General features: G+C 37.5%; 1 protein-coding gene across 3 annotated transcripts in view; it reads left to right on the top strand.

Moving 5' to 3' along the window:
- Positions 1 to 13,077, top strand: part of TAB2 (TGF-beta activated kinase 1 (MAP3K7) binding protein 2) — a 62,948-nt gene extending 49,871 nt beyond the window's left edge. For all 3 annotated transcript variants that reach the window (XM_027669828.1, XM_027669837.1, XM_027669820.1), the window contains exons 4-7: positions 6,564 to 6,724; positions 7,361 to 7,454; positions 8,750 to 8,830; positions 11,023 to 13,077. In XM_027669828.1, the coding sequence (XP_027525629.1) occupies positions 6,564 to 6,724; positions 7,361 to 7,454; positions 8,750 to 8,830; positions 11,023 to 11,168 (482 nt within the window). In that variant the 3' untranslated portion in view covers positions 11,169 to 13,077. The remainder of the gene's footprint in view (positions 1 to 6,563; positions 6,725 to 7,360; positions 7,455 to 8,749; positions 8,831 to 11,022) is intronic.
- Positions 13,078 to 17,720: the final 4,643 nt, after the last annotated feature.

Raw genomic sequence — 17,720 nt, 5'->3', positions numbered from 1 at the left:
CTTATTCGACTTGTCTTAATGACTTAAAGGTACAAGTCCACTGTCAGATTTTTAAATCAGTTGAGATACTGTTTCCGTTGGGTAATGTTCCCATTTTTTCTTTTCGCAAGTGTTATTTAAGAAAGAAGAAAAGCAGGCTTCAAAAGCAATTAATGGGATGAAGTCTTGACCTCCATGTTCCCTACTGTGTGCCTGACAATAAAAATCTTAAAGTCTTGGTACTTACTTCTGTTAGGTTATAAAACGTAAGAAGGAACACCACACCAAAGTTAGCTGTTTTACAGGATCAGTGGTAATGGAAGGGTAAAACTTAAAATATGTGATATGGCAATATAACCTGTTAATATTTTTTCTTCTGTTTTCATGGATTTGCATGCTTTTATTACCAACTTGATGGTTTATTAACCCTCCTGTGGACTTTTTATATAAAGATACTGAATGAATTTTAGGATATTTAAGCAGTATTCAGGAGAAGTTGTCAAAATAATTTGTCTTTGACCTCATTGGTCCTCTTTGGACTTACCAAACAGTTCAGAATTAGAAAAATGGGCTTGTTCCATGACCACTGTAAACATTCTTCAGATGAATTTAGCCATTTTGTTTGATGTAAGTAAGTACAGTGATCAGGAGACTAGAAGCCATGTCTGCATCTAGAATACTATATGAAGTAAATGAACACTAATTGTAACTTGTGCACTACTTTTGGATGTAATTATCTTTGGTGAGGAGTAGTCAATCCTAACTCAAAAGTTTCTAAAGGTTATGTGTGAAAACCAAAAGCTAATCGTCCTAGACTTTTACATTCAGTGCGTAGTTAAAGAACTTCAGAAAATTACTCATCTGTAGATAAGGAAAACAAATTGCCCCCCAGAAGTCATATTCCCTTTTCTTACTTTGAAGGGAGACTTGCCTCGCTCTTTTAGTTTTAGTCCTAGAAGATTTTGTATACCTAGAAATTAAGCAGCTGAAATCTTGTCCTTAGGCTCTAAATACTCTTCTAGATCATGAACTTGCTTCCCAAGCATTCTGCATTTTGAGTACTTTTTGATGTAGGGTATCCCTTTCTCCTGTTTTGCCTTTCTGACGGCGCTGACTTCTACCAGGTCTAGTTCTTTACCTCTTGTACTCTTGGTAATGATGACCACTGTAACCTACACAGTCTCTATAGGCTGCAAGTATCAGCATTCAGTTTATCAAGATGAGACAAGCTTGATACACAGCATAAGAGTTCAGAAGTGTTGACCTCATACCTGCCGTGGAGCCCAGCAGGTATGGCGTCTTCCTGACACCAAGACATAAATGCATATTTTAGGTGAAGTGTAGATGCATGATGTGGATTGGTACAGCTTTAGGGACCTCAGGGAAAGACCACCTTTCTGTGTCTTTCACTAGTTCATGTGAAGTATACTCATGCTTCTGAAGTTCTTTACATCCAGAAGATTTCTGGCATGTGTGCTTAATTTCTGCTGCGGTAAATGCAGTATTTTTTACATTTTTATTATTATTTAATCTTTGGAAAATTGAAGTCTGTGTTAGGCTTGCTTGTATAATATTGATACTTGAAAGTCCTAATTATTGCTTTAAAACATGTTTGTTTTACTTAGCAATGGGTTTTTTTTCTGTTACATACAAGAAGGGATTCGAGTTGCTCGATGCTTTCTTTTGTGAGGCTGTGTTCTAAAGTGCTTATAATTTGGCCAGACTATGCCAAAAATCTTCCATGCGAGGTGATTGTCTCATTCTAATTTTAACCAGAACAGATGAGTAGTTTCTCTGGCCATGATTAGAGAAAAATGTATTTTCATCAGCTTTTCCATTTCTGCCAGAATACTCCTTATCTTGGCAGGAAGAACTGAAACTGGCTTGGAGTAGAAGGAACCTTGGGGTGGAAGGTGGAGTTGCTTTGGTGTCAAAGAAAATTTCCTGTACTTTTTTTATTTACTTTACATTTATATGCGTGGTCCAACCCAGGAGAACAGAAGATGTGTTGGACCTATCTGCAAGTGCTGCTGTCTGCCATCTGAGAAGCTTTACTTAGTTATGTGTGTAGGCACTCCAGTCTCCTTCCACGATTAGATTTCTCTTTGTCCTCCCAAGTAAGTCGCAGCAGGTAGTAGGTGGCTTCCCCAGATCTCTGTCTTGTTTGCTGCCAAATCTGGAGGTTATGTAGTGTGAAAAGGAGTGGATACTGCTCAGAAAAAAATGACTGTCGTTACCATGGAATGCTCAGTTATATCTCTGGCACTGACTCTGTGATGCTAAGAAACTCACCAGACTTATCAGAAGTGGTTGCTGATGGATGTTTCTCATTTTCTGGGATTCCCCTTTGAGATACTGTGGACATGCTTGTGGAAATGTTGAGCATCCGCATCCGCTACTGAAGTCAGTAAGAATGAATAAAGCTGTGAGAAGAGTAATGCTAGGTGCATGCCCAAAAGGACAGCCAAAAGAGGATGCATTTTTATGCCAATCTGTTTAGTGTCAGTTCTCTGTGTGTACAGGAATATTGGTTCCCATTACTTAGCAGAGATTTCAATTTATAATTAGTTTTATTAATATGAAGGAGGTAAATGAGATTTCAATGTATACTTTAGTTTAAAGTGTCTTATGGATGAAAAAAGTTAAATCTTGTTGGAAATGGAAAATTCTGTACCCAGATATCTTGCTGTGGTGTATGTTCACTCTGCATGTACTCATGTGTTGAATAGTGAGGCTAAATAATTATTTAGTAGTTGCTCATTCTGTGTGTAGCTTTCCATCTGTATAATGGGAAGGCATCCCATCAAGAAAATGCATAATTCTGTAATAAAATCTTTAGGTAGATGTTTTCTTGCTTGGGAGCTTAAGTCCCTTAGTTAAGTATTACATGGCTTTGACTGTCTGATTATTTTCTTTAGCCTGGGAAGGGGATGGTATGCAGAGTGAATCATTAGGTGTTATACATGTTATAACACCATCTATAGGTGTTATATATGTGGGTGCGTGTTTGCTTAGCAGTTCTTGCCACTGTGTTTTTAATGTAAATAAGTGAATTGATAAACTAGATAAGTAAATTAACATTTTGCACTGTTCTTGCTTTGGCTTCTTGGAGCTTTTTAAAATTTTTGAAAATAAAAAAAGCTGCAGGAAACAAGTTTCCCAAATTCCTATCAGTCCTTGTAGATGCTTAGGAAAAAAAAGACTTCAATGAGACACAACTGTGCCCCATGCTCCGAGAGGCTTTGAGCCCATTGCATCATGTGATCTAAGAAAAAAATGCAGCCTTATATTTGGCTCTCTATATCAGGCCCCACTCTTCAATGATGCTCTCTTTAAAAAATTAAATGAAGAGAGTGTTGAAAAGGGGAGAACAAAAAAAAAATCGGTTAGAAGTTGCGTATCAAATGACTGAATTCTGTGCAGCTTCAAAGACAGATTTTGAAAACATGCACAAACATAAGTGTGTCCTGAGACTTTCACAAACCTACTGCCGCAGAGTAATTGCGTTGCCAGAATTCCCCTCCATATTTGGCAAACCAAGAAATCTCAGAAATTCATAGGTCTGTAGAATAGGCTGAAATCATTGCATTCGCAGATTAGCTTAGAAACTCAATAACAGAAGACACTCTAGATTTAAAATTCAGATTCAAAGAGGCCTTGAGAAAACAAGTATGCCCGCATTTCCAAACTTACAAGTGTACTCAGAACCTGATTGAGTAGGTCTCTAGGGGAGGAAGAGTGAACTTTTGTCCTCTAGACTTTCATACTCTCTGTAATTATAACGATATACAACCTTTGTGTGAAAAATATGCACTTTGAATATCAAAGGAAGCAGTGGCATCTGCTAGATTATTAAGTGTAATGTGCTTGCCAGTCTGTTGAATGCAAACAAGCGGAAGTTGAAAAAATCGAAGTTTGCACGTAATTAAGAAATTGAACTGCAGTGTTTTTCTGAACGTTTTCAGTTGCTCCGAGCAACGCTAGAGGGAGCTGAATACCTAAATTGCCGGTTTCCGTTCATAAGTAATGCAGTGGGATATGAGGAGGGATTTGTCTTCCCCAACCCATTTTTTTTCCTGCAGTGGCCCGTTTTGTATTTAAGGAAAATTGCCAAATTCTGTGTGAAAGTCTCCACTTAAACTAATGTCTTCGAATTCCTTATCCAGGTTGCTTTTAGTGGAAGAAGTATAGCATAGCAATACAGAACGCAGTTGTTTAGGGCATGGTGCTGGTAATACCAAGGTCACAGGTTCAATTCCCACCATATGGACCATTCACTTAAGAGCTGGACTCAATGATCCTTCTGGATCCCTTCCAAATCAGAATATTCTGTGACTGAATTAATATCAAGTGATTCTTCTTTAATCATAATGGTAATTTTATAATGAGTTTTTCAAAACCTGTTGGGATTTGAAATTGTAAAATGGTAAAGTAGTCACAAAGCTGGTAGGAGAATAAATGGCATCACTTTACAGACCTGGTGTGAAAATGGAGAGCAATTAATAGTGCTGTGGGCATCCATCAGTGCCTTCTGCTCCTTGTGCAGTTCCATGACTACTAAATTTCTAAACCACAGAAGTGGGAGAACATTGAAATGAGAATTTGTGGAGGTTTTCCCTTTACGAGAGTAGCTGAAACAAAAAAGGAGGTGGGGGATGCACAAGTCAAAGTCTTGAGTCCATGCCATGGCACCTGGAGATATTCTGGTAACATTTTTCCTTACCTACCACATACAGTGGTACTGGCTGCATGCCAGCAACCTGCATCCATAGGTCTGAAGAGTTCTGAGTCTGGTCAGTAGAGCACAGCTGTGTTGCTGCAGGTCAAGTACCAATAACCTGAGCTTTGAGATGTTGCCTCAGCAGTAATACCAAAGCAATAAAAATAGAAGAGACTTTCTAAAAGTGGAAATTAAGTGTAGAAGGAAAAAGGGCCTGTATTCTCCCTGCAGGAATAGAGGCAAAGTAGCCTTTGATTTCATTTCTTTATAATTGCAGCTGCATTTGTAACTACTGGGGTTCATAAATGAGAAAAGTTTCTTCCACTATTTTTAAAAGGCTTTTCAAGAGGAGATAATGTCTTTTGAGAATACTTACCTGATAATTCAACAAAAATCTTTACCTTGAGATTTCAGTTATTACATTTTTATATTACATACGAGCACAATTGCAACTTTAACTATGGCGTGACTACTTTGACCTGAAATGAAGGTGCCTCTTTATGCAAACTTCTCTGATTTGATCGAAACCTAGCAGAAGCTTCATCAGCTTTGCATTTCAGTATCTTGTGAACACATGACTCAAAAGCCTAGACTGGGTCTCAGTAAGGCTTTGCAGTCTGTAACACTGTACAAAAATAGTTTGGCATGGTTTCTATTTTTGAAGAACCTCTGGAAGACAAAATATGATGTGTGAATGAATGAACAGGCAGGAGTTGCAGCAAAAGATGGTTCTACCTGCCAGAGATGTGGAAAGTTGCATCTTTTTGATGTGCTATTTTTTTCCTTTGCTACTGCTCAGGAAACCTAGGGAACTAAATTGGAGTGCTTCTAATTTTTTGGTACCTGAAGAAATCACGATGAACTAAATATTATGTTACAGCTAGAGTTTGACTTAAAGACCTTTGTGAGGCAAATTCAATCTTTTGGAACGTCTTGTTATTGCTACTTTTTTGTAATGTCTTCAGTGCTATAAAAGTATCCATGGTCTATGAAACTGATCCCAGTTTGTGTGAATTACTGATTGAATGGATGAATTAATGACTATGAAGAAGTTGAAATGATTGCTGGATTTATTTAAAGAAATACTTTTTTTGTAGAAGGTGATTATTGCTTTGAGCAGTGTTATCTGCTTTTGTGGTGATATTTAGTAGTAAATCTACTTTCAATGAAATGAACTCATTAAACTGCATGAATTTGTCTTCTGCTGCATACATTCTTTGTACCTTTAAAAAGCTGTGGTTTAAGTGCTAACTTCATTGTTTCTAAATTGGGTCTCCTCATACCTTTTACTTTACAAATAGCAAGCAGTGTTAGAAATTAGAAGCTGAGCTAACGGTTCTGCACCGTAGTTTAGGGATAAAATTACACACAATCCAGCCTCTGTGATAAATATCACTGTTTCCTAGTCATATTGCTTATTTCTGGTTTAGTTTCAATTGGTGTGCCCTGTTATGATGAACACTGGATTATGTTCCAATCTTAATAGCAATAAGCATACCTAGTGCTGCATATTGCAGTTGTCTATCCTCTTTATGCTGTTTTACAGTGATGAGGCTGAATGCAAAGAAGCATTTGTTGTTGGCTTGTGGTAGTCATTCTTGTAGGTTTTTAGAGATTACAGTTAAATTTTGTGTGGTCATCTATTATGATGTATGACTCATTTTATTTACTTGTCTGTAATTAATTTGTGCTGCTTTCAAAAATACAACACATTCTGTCTTATGACAGAGATTTTCTTGCGAGGAAAATGGAAAAGCAGTGGGTTTGTCTGTATTTTCCCAAAAGAATACTAACTTGCTTCTTTATCTGATATTGCCATGTGAAGGATAATAAAGTAGATAAAATGGGACTTTATGTATTGCAGCTTTACTGGTACACCAGAAGGCCAGGATGGAGCGACTTCAACGAGAACTTGAGGTTCAAAAGAAAAAGTTGGATAAACTAAAAGCAGAGGTCAATGAAATGGAGAATAATCTAACACGAAGGCGCCTGAAAAGATCGAATTCTGTTTCCCAAATTCCGTCAGTAAGTTGAAACGTCTGTAGGCTATCAACCTAAACCACAAGTGTGGTCTGTCACAATAAATTGAAGGAAGAGTTGTTCATATATTGACAATATACTGGTGACAGGCAGTATAGCTAGAATTAAGCTGGTAAACAGTGTAGCTCAGAGTAAAGACTAAATATGCATTATTTAACCACAACCTTGCAGTTCACTAATTGCTTTGTGAAGTATTGCTTTTAAAGGCAGTCACAAAAGGTTTGGCCTGCTAGTCCTTTCTAACATTTCAGACTACAATTTAATACTCATACTACTTTCCACACCAAATATTCTTTGGTCTTTGTGCATATACCAATCTTGAGGAAACCAATTTAATGCATCAGTTTTCAGTGCATTCAGCCATTGATTTGGTGGACCACTGGCTATGTCCTGACCACAGTCTGGAGTTGTTCAGTCAGCTCTGAAGCCTGATGTGAGAGAATTATTAAGTGGGTTTGAAAGATTTTTGTAAGATCATGCTTGGATTAAAAGAAAGGTGGTCATAAGGGAAGATTTTTAATCTTCATTTCTAAAATAACTAAATGCTGTCTACCTGTGTGTGAATGATAACTGTTAATAAAGTGGGGAAATTTAGTCTAACAGGCAGATTTATTTTTCCAGCTGGAAGAAATGCAACAGTTGAGAAGTTGTAACAGACAGCTGCAGATAGACATAGATTGCCTAACCAAAGAGATTGATCTTTTTCAAGCAAGAGGTACAGTATATCTTAGTACATCAGCAACTGTAAATGTTGATTTTTTTTTTTTTTCCCACTGTCTGCATTTATCAAAAGAGTCTGTGTTATAAGTGATGGACACTGTTTGCAAAATCATCACATTAGTTTGAGCGAAACCATGGAAGTAACTGTCTTTTATGCTTGCTGGTTTTGTTGGCTTTATGATTTTCCTAATCCCACGGTCGTTCCTGTTTTTTCATACTTGGCTCAGAAGAGAGAAACTTGTGATGCCATTTATTTAATAAATGCTGGGGGGAAAAATCTGGTTATCTGAGTATCAAAGTGAGAAAAAAAGTTTTTTAAACCGTACAACTATACGTAGGTGTCCATCTCTCTCTTTTGTCTTCCACGTCTGTCTGTAGTCAGCCTCTCAAGTTAGCAAATATAAACTACAGTTGTAACTTCCAGTGTGCTCTCCTCCTTCCGCTTTCCTTGTCTGCAGGGACACAGCCTGTGGTCATGAGGGTGAAATTATGAGACAGCTGAGCCAATTCAAGAGCTGCCAACAAGAGATCCCGCTCTCTTCCTGCTTCCCTCTTATGCCACTTACTGAGCTCTGGCTCTGTATTAGTCTTTTAGACCCTTTGCAGAGCTAATTCTGTCCACGAGCCAAGTAAAAACTGTTGCATTGCTGGAAGAGCTTGCTACATACAGCTCATGTGAGGGAGGGGCACGGGTAGGGAGAACTGAGATAGTGAGAGGGAAGAAAGCAATACTTCCCACTTCCAGCAGCAGTGAGCTGTTAGGTCAGTTCAGACATAAACCATGGAAGTTCTCCTTCAGACAATATACCTGCAGTTAAGGAGAAGGTAGACAGGTGTACTGAATGTAATGCTACACTAAAAACCTGACCTGAAATAGAATATTTAAATTGCAGATGACTTTTTTATCTGTTTGTTACAGTAAATTGGATGTAGGACTTCCTCTGAGTATTAATTCTAAGCATGTATCTCTGAGTATAGTTGCAATTTAGAAAAAACTAAAATTTACTAATAGAACGGTGTTAAAGCATAGCATAAAAAGATGCCTTTAAGGAGTTTAGTCTGCTGGATTCTGTCTCTAGATTGCACATTTTGGGCAATAAGTCTCTTAAAGTGTATTGTTGGCATCGCTAATATCTCACTGGGGTCTGTATTGACACCTTGATATAAAAGGTGATAAGGGAATAATAGTACTGTTACAGAATTACTGCCAGAAAAAAAAATTTACATGCTTCCCGACTCAGATTTATTTTTTTAAACTGCTGCACCTTTTTTTTTTTTTTTCATTTTTAGGACCACATTTTAATCCCAGCGCTATTCATAATTTTTACGATAATATTGGATTTCTTGGTCCCGTGCCACCAAAACCCAAAGGTATTGTACTGATAAAATTTGGATTTAATTCAAATACTTGGTTTGCATCTTATATCAAGTTCTAATTTACACATCTATTTTAAATGTTGATTATGGAATAGACTTCTTTAAAACTATGTGAACGTTGCATTTTATTTGTATTGGCAGTAAATATGCTTCTGTTTGCTCTTGTTTCCTCTCTATTCATACATTCAGGAAAGAGAAGTATATTAAATAGGTTATGTTAAAGATGGATAATATATTGGAAGGTAGTTTAAGTAAATGGAGGTATCCATCTGTCTTTAAAAATGAACATGAGGTACATTGCTTAGGGATGAGTGAAACTCATATGACTTTGTCATTGTCTGTGGTGAAGGGTGGATTTGCTTACATATAGCAATAACTCAGTTTGGTTACCTTGACTGGACTTCTGTCTGCTGTAGAGTTTGTATTAACAAATTACATGAAAGCCTCTTCTGACTACTGTTACATATAGATCTAGCTAGCTGAAGAGGAAAGTAATGTAGCCCAGTAGAGCAGTCAGTATTGCTGAATATTAGCCAGTCTTAAACGTTCTGCTTGTCATTGTTTGGTACATTACTTATTTTCTTCCCTCTCAGGATGTCAAACAAGGCAGAATAATTACCTCTTGTGTGTTACATAAAGCAGAGAATGAAATTAACTTGTTTGCAAGGGCATCATACTAAGAACTTTAGGCAAACCACCAAAAGAAATAGATAATCCACAAATGTTTCCGTGCAAGCTTTCTGTTCAGGAAGTTCTCCACATAGTATATATATGTGTGATTGGTCCTTATCATGTGCAGTAACTGTTGCTACAGAATCTCATCTTAACAGATTTCTGACCATTCTATATTGTAAAATGGTCTAGATAAATAGGACTTTCTTTATCTTCCAGACTGTTTGTAACGTCTCCAAACTGATACTGTTTTTCATGCTTTATAAAGCTCTTTTTTTATCTTTTACCTGAGCTGTTAGTGAAAATACTGACTGAAGTTAAATCCATGCACAGTCCTATTGGATACATTTTACAACTGGACTATAAAGAATTTCTAAGAAGTTCTGTCAATTATTTATTTGCCGTAGTTCCCTTTACAGTAAATAAAAAGTAACCTGTCAAAGAAGAAAATTTAAATTAATTTTCTGTGACTAATTGTTAACATTTCCATTGGCTTATCTTCTAGGGACTCCAAAATTTAAGTGTTTGATTCAATCTTGAAAATGCAAAATTAACCCTGACTGGTTTATAAAGCCCTGAAGTCCCTTTATCAACTGTCTTCCTTTTCTTCTTTCTTTTTAAAAAAGTATCACCAGTGTATCTTAGTTGTTCCTTAATTTTCAGTTAAACTGAAGCTTAAAATTAACTGTCACATAGGCTTTGACTTAATCCACAATTACTGCTGTTCCCAAAAGAAAGAAAAATAATCCTTGCAGTTGTGATCAGTACTGTTGTACTTTATGAAGATCTTACTGTTGTTTTGCAGCAATTACCATTGTCTAGTTGCTGATGAGATGTTCTGCAGTTGAAATAATGGGATGAAGGACTTTGCAGTTGCCTAAACCGGGAACCTTTAACTTGAGAAGTCACTCATCTCTCTTTTCATCTTTTTCATCCCTTTTCTCTTTTCTTCTTTTCTCTTTTAAAATAGTCTAACACATCATGCAAAAAGATGCACTTGTATAGTTAGGAGCATTACTCAGTAGCATGACAGAGCCAGGCATCGTTTTTTCTTTAATGTATCTGCCTGCTGAGCTGGCTTGAGGAAGAACTGCTGATACTCATTCTAGGGTCAAAAAGTTAAACATGTCGGAAGGTTACAGAGCATTTACTTCTTGGCATAATGAATTTTAGACCTCAGACTTCTAAATCTTGTGCATGTTTCCTGTGCTGATTAATTTCTAAATTTTATCTCCTTTCCATGCAATAGCTTTGAACTGAAGGCGGAAAGGAAGAAGGCAGAGTGAAGGGATGGGAAACTTGCTTTTTATAGTTTCACCTTGTGCCTTTTGGCTGACTTACAATCAAACTGTAGTCAAGGGGGTGGTAAAAAGCTGCTTCTGTCACTCGTAATAACTGTGCTGTTCTCAGAGGAACAAGATAGTTCTCAGTTACTGAAAAAAAAAATAATCTCAAAATTCTTTCCATACTGTTCTTGGTTAGTAACTTCTTATCTTATCTCTTTCGTGTCACAGATCAGAGGTCCATTGTGAAAACACCAAAGACTGTTCCAGACACAGATGAAGATGAGGGAGCTCAGTGGAGCTGTACCGCCTGTACTTTTTTAAATCATCCAGCCTTAAACCGCTGTGAACAGTGTGAAATGCCCAGGCATTTCTGAGCCAACAGGCCCGTTACCTTCTGTAAAACCACAGCAAACATACAAGGAATTATCCAGTCATTGGGGGGCAAAAAAAGCATTTATGCGTAGGATTTTGTAAAATCGAAGTTGTGAGGAGATGGTATTTTGCTAATGTTCAGTGTCAGCCCACAGAGCAAGCAATACCTCAGTGTTGTGCCGCAGGCAGTTGAGATTGACTGGCTGAAGGGTAATCTGCTGAAAGACTTGCCAGCTGCCTAAGCCATGTACAGTATTACCAGTGTCCCAATAACAAACACCATGTTCAGTGCCTGGGTGTTGCCCATCCTCTTCTTTGCCCCGATGTCACTACTGAATTTTGACAGGGGAAGGGAATAGAGTGCTAGTGTTTTTGTTTTCAGAGCTCTCGGTGAAACACTACATGCACAGAGGAGATCTTAAAAGGAACAAGGTTTAAATATTTAAACTGTTTGCTGCCACATAGTGCCTTCGATAAAGGGAAGAGCTTCACGAATCAGTGGTACTCTTTGCCTTGTCTTCCCTGAAAACATCTCTGTGAAGCCAGAAATCAGTACAACTACGTCTAAAGATGAAAAGGAAAAACTGCATGCGTTGTCTGTACAATACACACAGTGAAATACCCCAAAGCTTTTCCTACTGTACATAGTTCTAGGGCCTGCTTTAAGTGATTTCTTTTCTTCACGTTTATTATTTTCTTGTAATTCTGTATGTATAGTGTAATAGTCTTTTTGTTAACTTTCTTTTTTTCCCTTTAAGTGATTAAGCACGATCATGTCCCTTTTTTTTAAGCTTTTATCTGAGAGAAGCAATGCCTTAAAATAAGAGCATTAATAAGAAACTATGCACAAAATAGCTTTCCTCTGCTCGTTCTGTACATTGCTCTTGTAAATGCTGATGATCTGTGAAGACCTGCAGATGCAGCGTGGTAAAAATGCAGGAAAAGTTTGAAGAGTTACACATATAGTTCACTCTGTACACTGAGTTTTACGGTGGGTGACACAAAGGTAGCATTTTGTCTGGCATGAGGAAACTTTATACTAGGAAACTTTCAACCCACCAAGAGATCAACATCCGAGTTGAGCTTGCTTCATCTGCTGGGTGTCTTGCAGACTCCTGAAGAGAGATTCATTGGGGAAGTACGTACAGTGCCAAAATCAACAGCAGCAGCATCGTACAGCTTTGTTCAAGGACTTTAAATACTTTCCTGTTTTGGCAGCCAGTTTCTAAACCTGACTTTGTGGTGAAGTCTCATATTTATAGAAAACAAGGATAGCGATATTTAGGACAACTGAAATAAAGGCTGGAAAAGAGAAATCAAACAGACTTGAACACTGAAGCAACCTCAAGCATCTCTTATATTTTGATGATCTATTTTTTTAAGGAAAATACTCACATGATCGGGGATGTATGTAACCGAGATCAAGAAAATGGAATTCCAGTACAATATGCATGAAAGACGGCACGCAAAGAATTATGTAGCAGCAGCACTTAGTGTGAGGCTGGAGGGAGTGCTAACAATGTAGCAAAAGATAAAGTAGACTGTCACCCACTGTAAACATCTGCCAGTGGACACTTTTATTAGGAGTTTTACAAGTGATCTATGTGAATGCACAGAAGCCTTTGTTTTGAAGGCTTTGCATTTTTTTTATGCGGGAAGAAAATGTCAATCCCAGGTAATTAGGCAGTAGACCCAAAGCACTTGCATTCGATGCATTTTGTTTATAAAATGAGGCCTTGTTTTTCAGCTTCATCTGCAGTTCTATGTGAAGATTGACAAATCAGTTTTTACCTGTTTATTAATAAAACCTAATTTGGATATCTTGAGTTGATGGTTTTGTGATTTAGCTGGGTAAACTGCCTTTGTAACAGATAAGTTATTTATAAAAATTAAAAAAAAATTATATTCTAATGTTTTCTTCTGTGATTTGTTTGCTTTTTCCATGCTATGGAGCAACAGAATACTCAACGGATCAATAAGCATTAACAGTATTAAAAGTAGGATGATTTCTTATGACCAGAGTTTTTACTTAAGCTTTGTCTTGTCTTTTGTAACCTTTGTCTCTCCTCCCAGGCACTATTTTGTTTAATTCAGAGAGGGTATGGAATGTATTTCATAAAGTTACACTGACTAAGTTGTTTCCTGACCAAAGACCAATTCACTTACTCATAAAGTAATAAGCTGGACACAGGCCCTTTTTACTTCATGCTTCAGGGATTTACGATTTTAAAAATATTTTTCTAATCAAAATGGGTAACCACTTTGTCCAGGGCAGTAGACGATATAGTTACATTGATATAAGCATGGTTTAAAGGATGAACATGGTTAAACTGTATTTTGGTGCTATGTATATAATAAGTGCTGTGAGATATGCAGTGTTCCTAGACATGTCTTTCCCCCATGGACCCTGTCTAAGCAGACAGTTAGTACTTGGAGTTGAGCTTTCCTGCGACATGGTGATGCTGTGTAAAAGTCAGGAGGCCTCTGTAAACAGATCTAGCAAAAAACTAACTGCAGATCCAGCAAAAATCTTTCCTTAACACATTGAACTGGAGTACCTTAATCTGCAGTAGGAAATAAAGTGGTTGGAGCAAGGAGGGCAGCTGTATTTAAAAAGCAAACAACAAACTCCAGTCAGCTGTGGGGTGGAATGAGCATATTTGGAAAATAGGCAAGATGGAATTCTGCTCATTCTATAAAATGCATAATTGAGCTTTTCCCTGCATTTATTTGAGCATTTATTTTTCTGAAGGGGAAAAAAATATTTACATCGTAGCTCCAGTTAGCTGTGCAGAGCCATCCACGCAGTATGAGTGTGTATTGGACAGTCTGTTCAATAAATGATCCTGGAATAGTGGGATAAGAGCAGTTATGTCTCCAGTGACACCTCTTCTACAGACTTTTGCCTTCACCTTCAGGGGTTTTATGTTCCTTGTGTATTTCAGGTCACATGTATCATCAGCACTTCCTTCAAGCTGATACCAGTATAGTGACATATCACTATAGTACGTCTTTATTGGTTTCAGTTAAAAGGATGAAATAGGACTGGATTTCACTGCTGATTTTTTTTAAAATGTTTTTCCTGATAGAGGATAACTATAAAAAAAGAAACATTTGCAGTAAGGTTAAACTTTGTATTGTGTACATCGGTAGTTTATCTTGGATGCTGATTTATGACTTGACTTTTCTGTACTGTCTTTGTCAGAGATCTCTGTAACTGTAAAAAAAAAACCTCTTTGGCAGGACGGCACTGCCCTTCCTAGCTTTTAGAGATGCTCCTGTTTTTTGTGAATGCATAAGGTTATTGCTTGGTCAAGTTTCAGAATAGGGGTAACATTAAAAATGTAGCAACAGAACTGAGACAAAGAGATGGTAACAGGCTGCTGTGTGTCATCATCTCTGTGGAACTGACTCCAGTTCACCTTGCTACCTTTCTAGATAAATTAGAAAAACATTTATCTTGTGCAGTCGCCACTCAATAGAGCTATTCTTTTGACTGGGAGTGTGGTTAGGTGTGGCACCTCTGAAATTCATATTAATTGTGAGATTCAGTACCTTCAGTCTCAAGCTAATGGTAGATTGGTTTATAAGCTGCATGGTTGGTATTTGTGCCTGTCTGTGTATTTGCATTATTTGTGTGAATTTAATCAATTTTGTGGTCTCGAAATGTCTACCTTCAGCATATTTTGTAGATTGCCAGGGACAAAAGTATCCTTATCAGTACTACATTTCTTCAGTCAAATTCCTCTGCTATGAGTGTACATTGGAGCCTGGACACAAATTAAAGGGAGACTTGATTAAAGATATAGAACAAATAATTGAAAAAAAAAAGCCAACTATTGAATTTACCAAGTATTTACCCTTTTCAATACTATGTTGGTATTCTAAAATGGGAGTATTGCTACAAAGCAGTGGCGGAAACTTTACAATACAGTTAATTAACAGCATATACAATGCAGCTTCTGAATGCACGGCAACTCCCAGGATTATCTAATTCTAACTTTAGCAAGAAAAAAGATATTTTATTTATCTCTTTATTAGTTAAAATACCCTTGTAAGTTGAACAGAAAATAGAAATTAGCTTTAAGCTTTTGATTCCTTTCATGGGTACAGAGTAGAATGGAAAGGAACAGTATGTTCCTTTTTAAGCTGACTGCTTGAATAGCTCTTTTATTGCTTACTTTGAGGAACAGTCTTTGGTTTTATGTAGTCCAAAATGCCTTGTAAGGTTCATATTTTAAAATGCATTGTGTTAATGGCTTTGAATTCTATGACTGCTTTTTTCCCCACTGCTTATAGGAGCACAGTACCAGTACAATTTTGATGTAGTTGATGTGGTAACGAATGGAGATGATGTATATTGAGCATTTCTAATGTGGTTTTGTCTTAGGACGTATTGGCAGACCCCATCCAGGATGTGACTGATAAGCTTCACCTAAATTCAAGTTCCTATGGGGAGTGATTTAAGATCCAAGGCTGAGAAATACAATGTACGAGACACCAGGGAAATGGACTAAGGAATCCTGTCTTTTGTTCTTCATATACAGAAGCAATTGTTGTTGCTTTTCTTGCACCCTTCTGTAACATGCATATTAAAATGTGGCAAACAGAAGGCCCCAAGGCTGGAAAAGGATGTCAGGAGCTTGGAAGGTTCCATGAGAGAAATGCAGGTGTCACCACTGTGTGTCTGTTTGTGACAGCCACGTCTCCATTGTGCACTAAGGTCTCACGCCTGCCACACTTTGTTACATGCCAAGGAAAGATTCACAAGGTTTTCATAAGAAAAGGACAGTGGGAAGCAAGTCCCTGGAGTGCCTCATCTGACTGGTACGCAGGTGCTTACCCACAGGAGAGGAGAGGGGCCTGCATCTAAAAGGGGTTATTCTTCCTCCATGGTGTTGGAGATTGGACACCAATTCCTTAAAACAGTCTCAAAAGAAAGGCCAGTGCATCAGTAATTCTAGATTAGCTTTGTACCATCGTGCTACAACAACAAACTCTTAAAAGTGGTGTTTTCTAATTAAGGTAGTAAATCTAGAAGAGTTCAAAACAGGTTAATGAATATTGATAGGTCTTCCGAGGTGACAGGAAACATATTTCAAATGAGAGAATAAATGTTTGTTCAGAAAGAAAACTTGATTACAAAAGTTATCAGCCCTAAAACTTTAGATAAAGAATAGTTTTATGGTGGCTTTATGTTGATCTAAAATTATAAGCAAAGCAATGTTTGTGTGTACAGCAGATATAAAAAATATTTCATTTACAAACCTCTTATTTGTAGTAGTAACTCTGTACTTCACAGTTAGCTGTAAATTGTGGGCCCTTTTTTCTTTATTATTTGGGCTTTTTAATATATTTTTAATATTTGATATTTCATGTCCTGTAGTTCTGTTTTGTCCAATAGAACAAAATTGGATGGATGGATTTATTTTTTTACCAAATCTTTTCTCATTTTTGCTCTTGTTGTTTGTATTTGTTTTGTGTTAGTCAAATTTCCAGAATTACTTCTTTAGTGTCTTACCTTATTGTCATGGAAACTTACTGTCACATCATCTGGTGACCTGCTGTTTGGAAGAAGGATGTAGGAGGTACTTGAATGTGTTGTGCCCCTTCCTGCTACTCTGGTTACTCTGGGGCTGGAGCTGACTGGGAGACTGTGGACAGTAGTGAAACAAATGTGAAATGCCACTTAAAAGACATTTCACCAAAAGTGTCATAAAATCGTTGAATGGTTTGGGTTGGAAGGGACGTTTGAGGTCATTAAGTTCCAAACCTCCTGCTGTCGGCAGGGACACCTTCCATTAGACCAGTATGCTCAAAGCCTCACCTAACCTGGCCCTTGTTTTGTCCAAAGGGACCTGTTAGAGATGGTCCATCTCAGCAATATTACTGTGTCACTGGCTCAGTTTTGAAAAGATCCTCTGTTTTTGTGACATAGCAACTCTGTGCCAAGAAGTGTGCAGAACGTAAACCCAGCTTTTTGCTATTCCCTGTGCCTTTTCTCATCTATGTTCTTATCTCTGCCTCTGTCTTTTCAGCTTTCCTTTTGTCCGTCTCTAGAGACTTGAACAACCACTTAAGCCAAATCTTGTATGTTTTTTTTGTAGCTATCCGATAGCTAGAGTGAAAAATTGGGTTAAAACTGGGATGCATCTTTTGTTTTCTTTCATGAACCTTTTTCTTCCCTCTGTGTTTTTGGGCCAGAAATCAAATTTAAATATAACCTGAGGAAAGAAAATACTGTTCTTCCGGCAGAGATATTTGACACAATTATGAAAAGATTGTCATGAGATGTCTTTTCTGCCAGCAAGAATCACTTTTTGGTAGCCAGTGTCTACAGTTTATATTTGCTGTCATAGAGAGGATGTTGGATGCTGTCATCAGACATCCAGCTTGAAATCAGTATGGTTTGATGCCGTGTCACAGGCTTTTTTTGTTCAGTGTTTTGGGGAGAGTTGTGTAGGTCCTTGTCTATCTGTTCCATAGCAGCAGTATGACCTTTATCACTTCTACACTGTTTCTTGTGCAGTTCCTCTGCAACTGAGAAAGCATTT

This window comes from Corapipo altera, unplaced genomic scaffold, assembly GCF_003945725.1.
Source record: "Corapipo altera isolate COAL_440 unplaced genomic scaffold, ASM394572v1 2b, whole genome shotgun sequence".
Classification (NCBI taxonomy): Eukaryota; Metazoa; Chordata; class Aves; order Passeriformes; family Pipridae; genus Corapipo; species Corapipo altera.
This window is presented reverse-complemented; position numbering and strand designations above follow the sequence as displayed.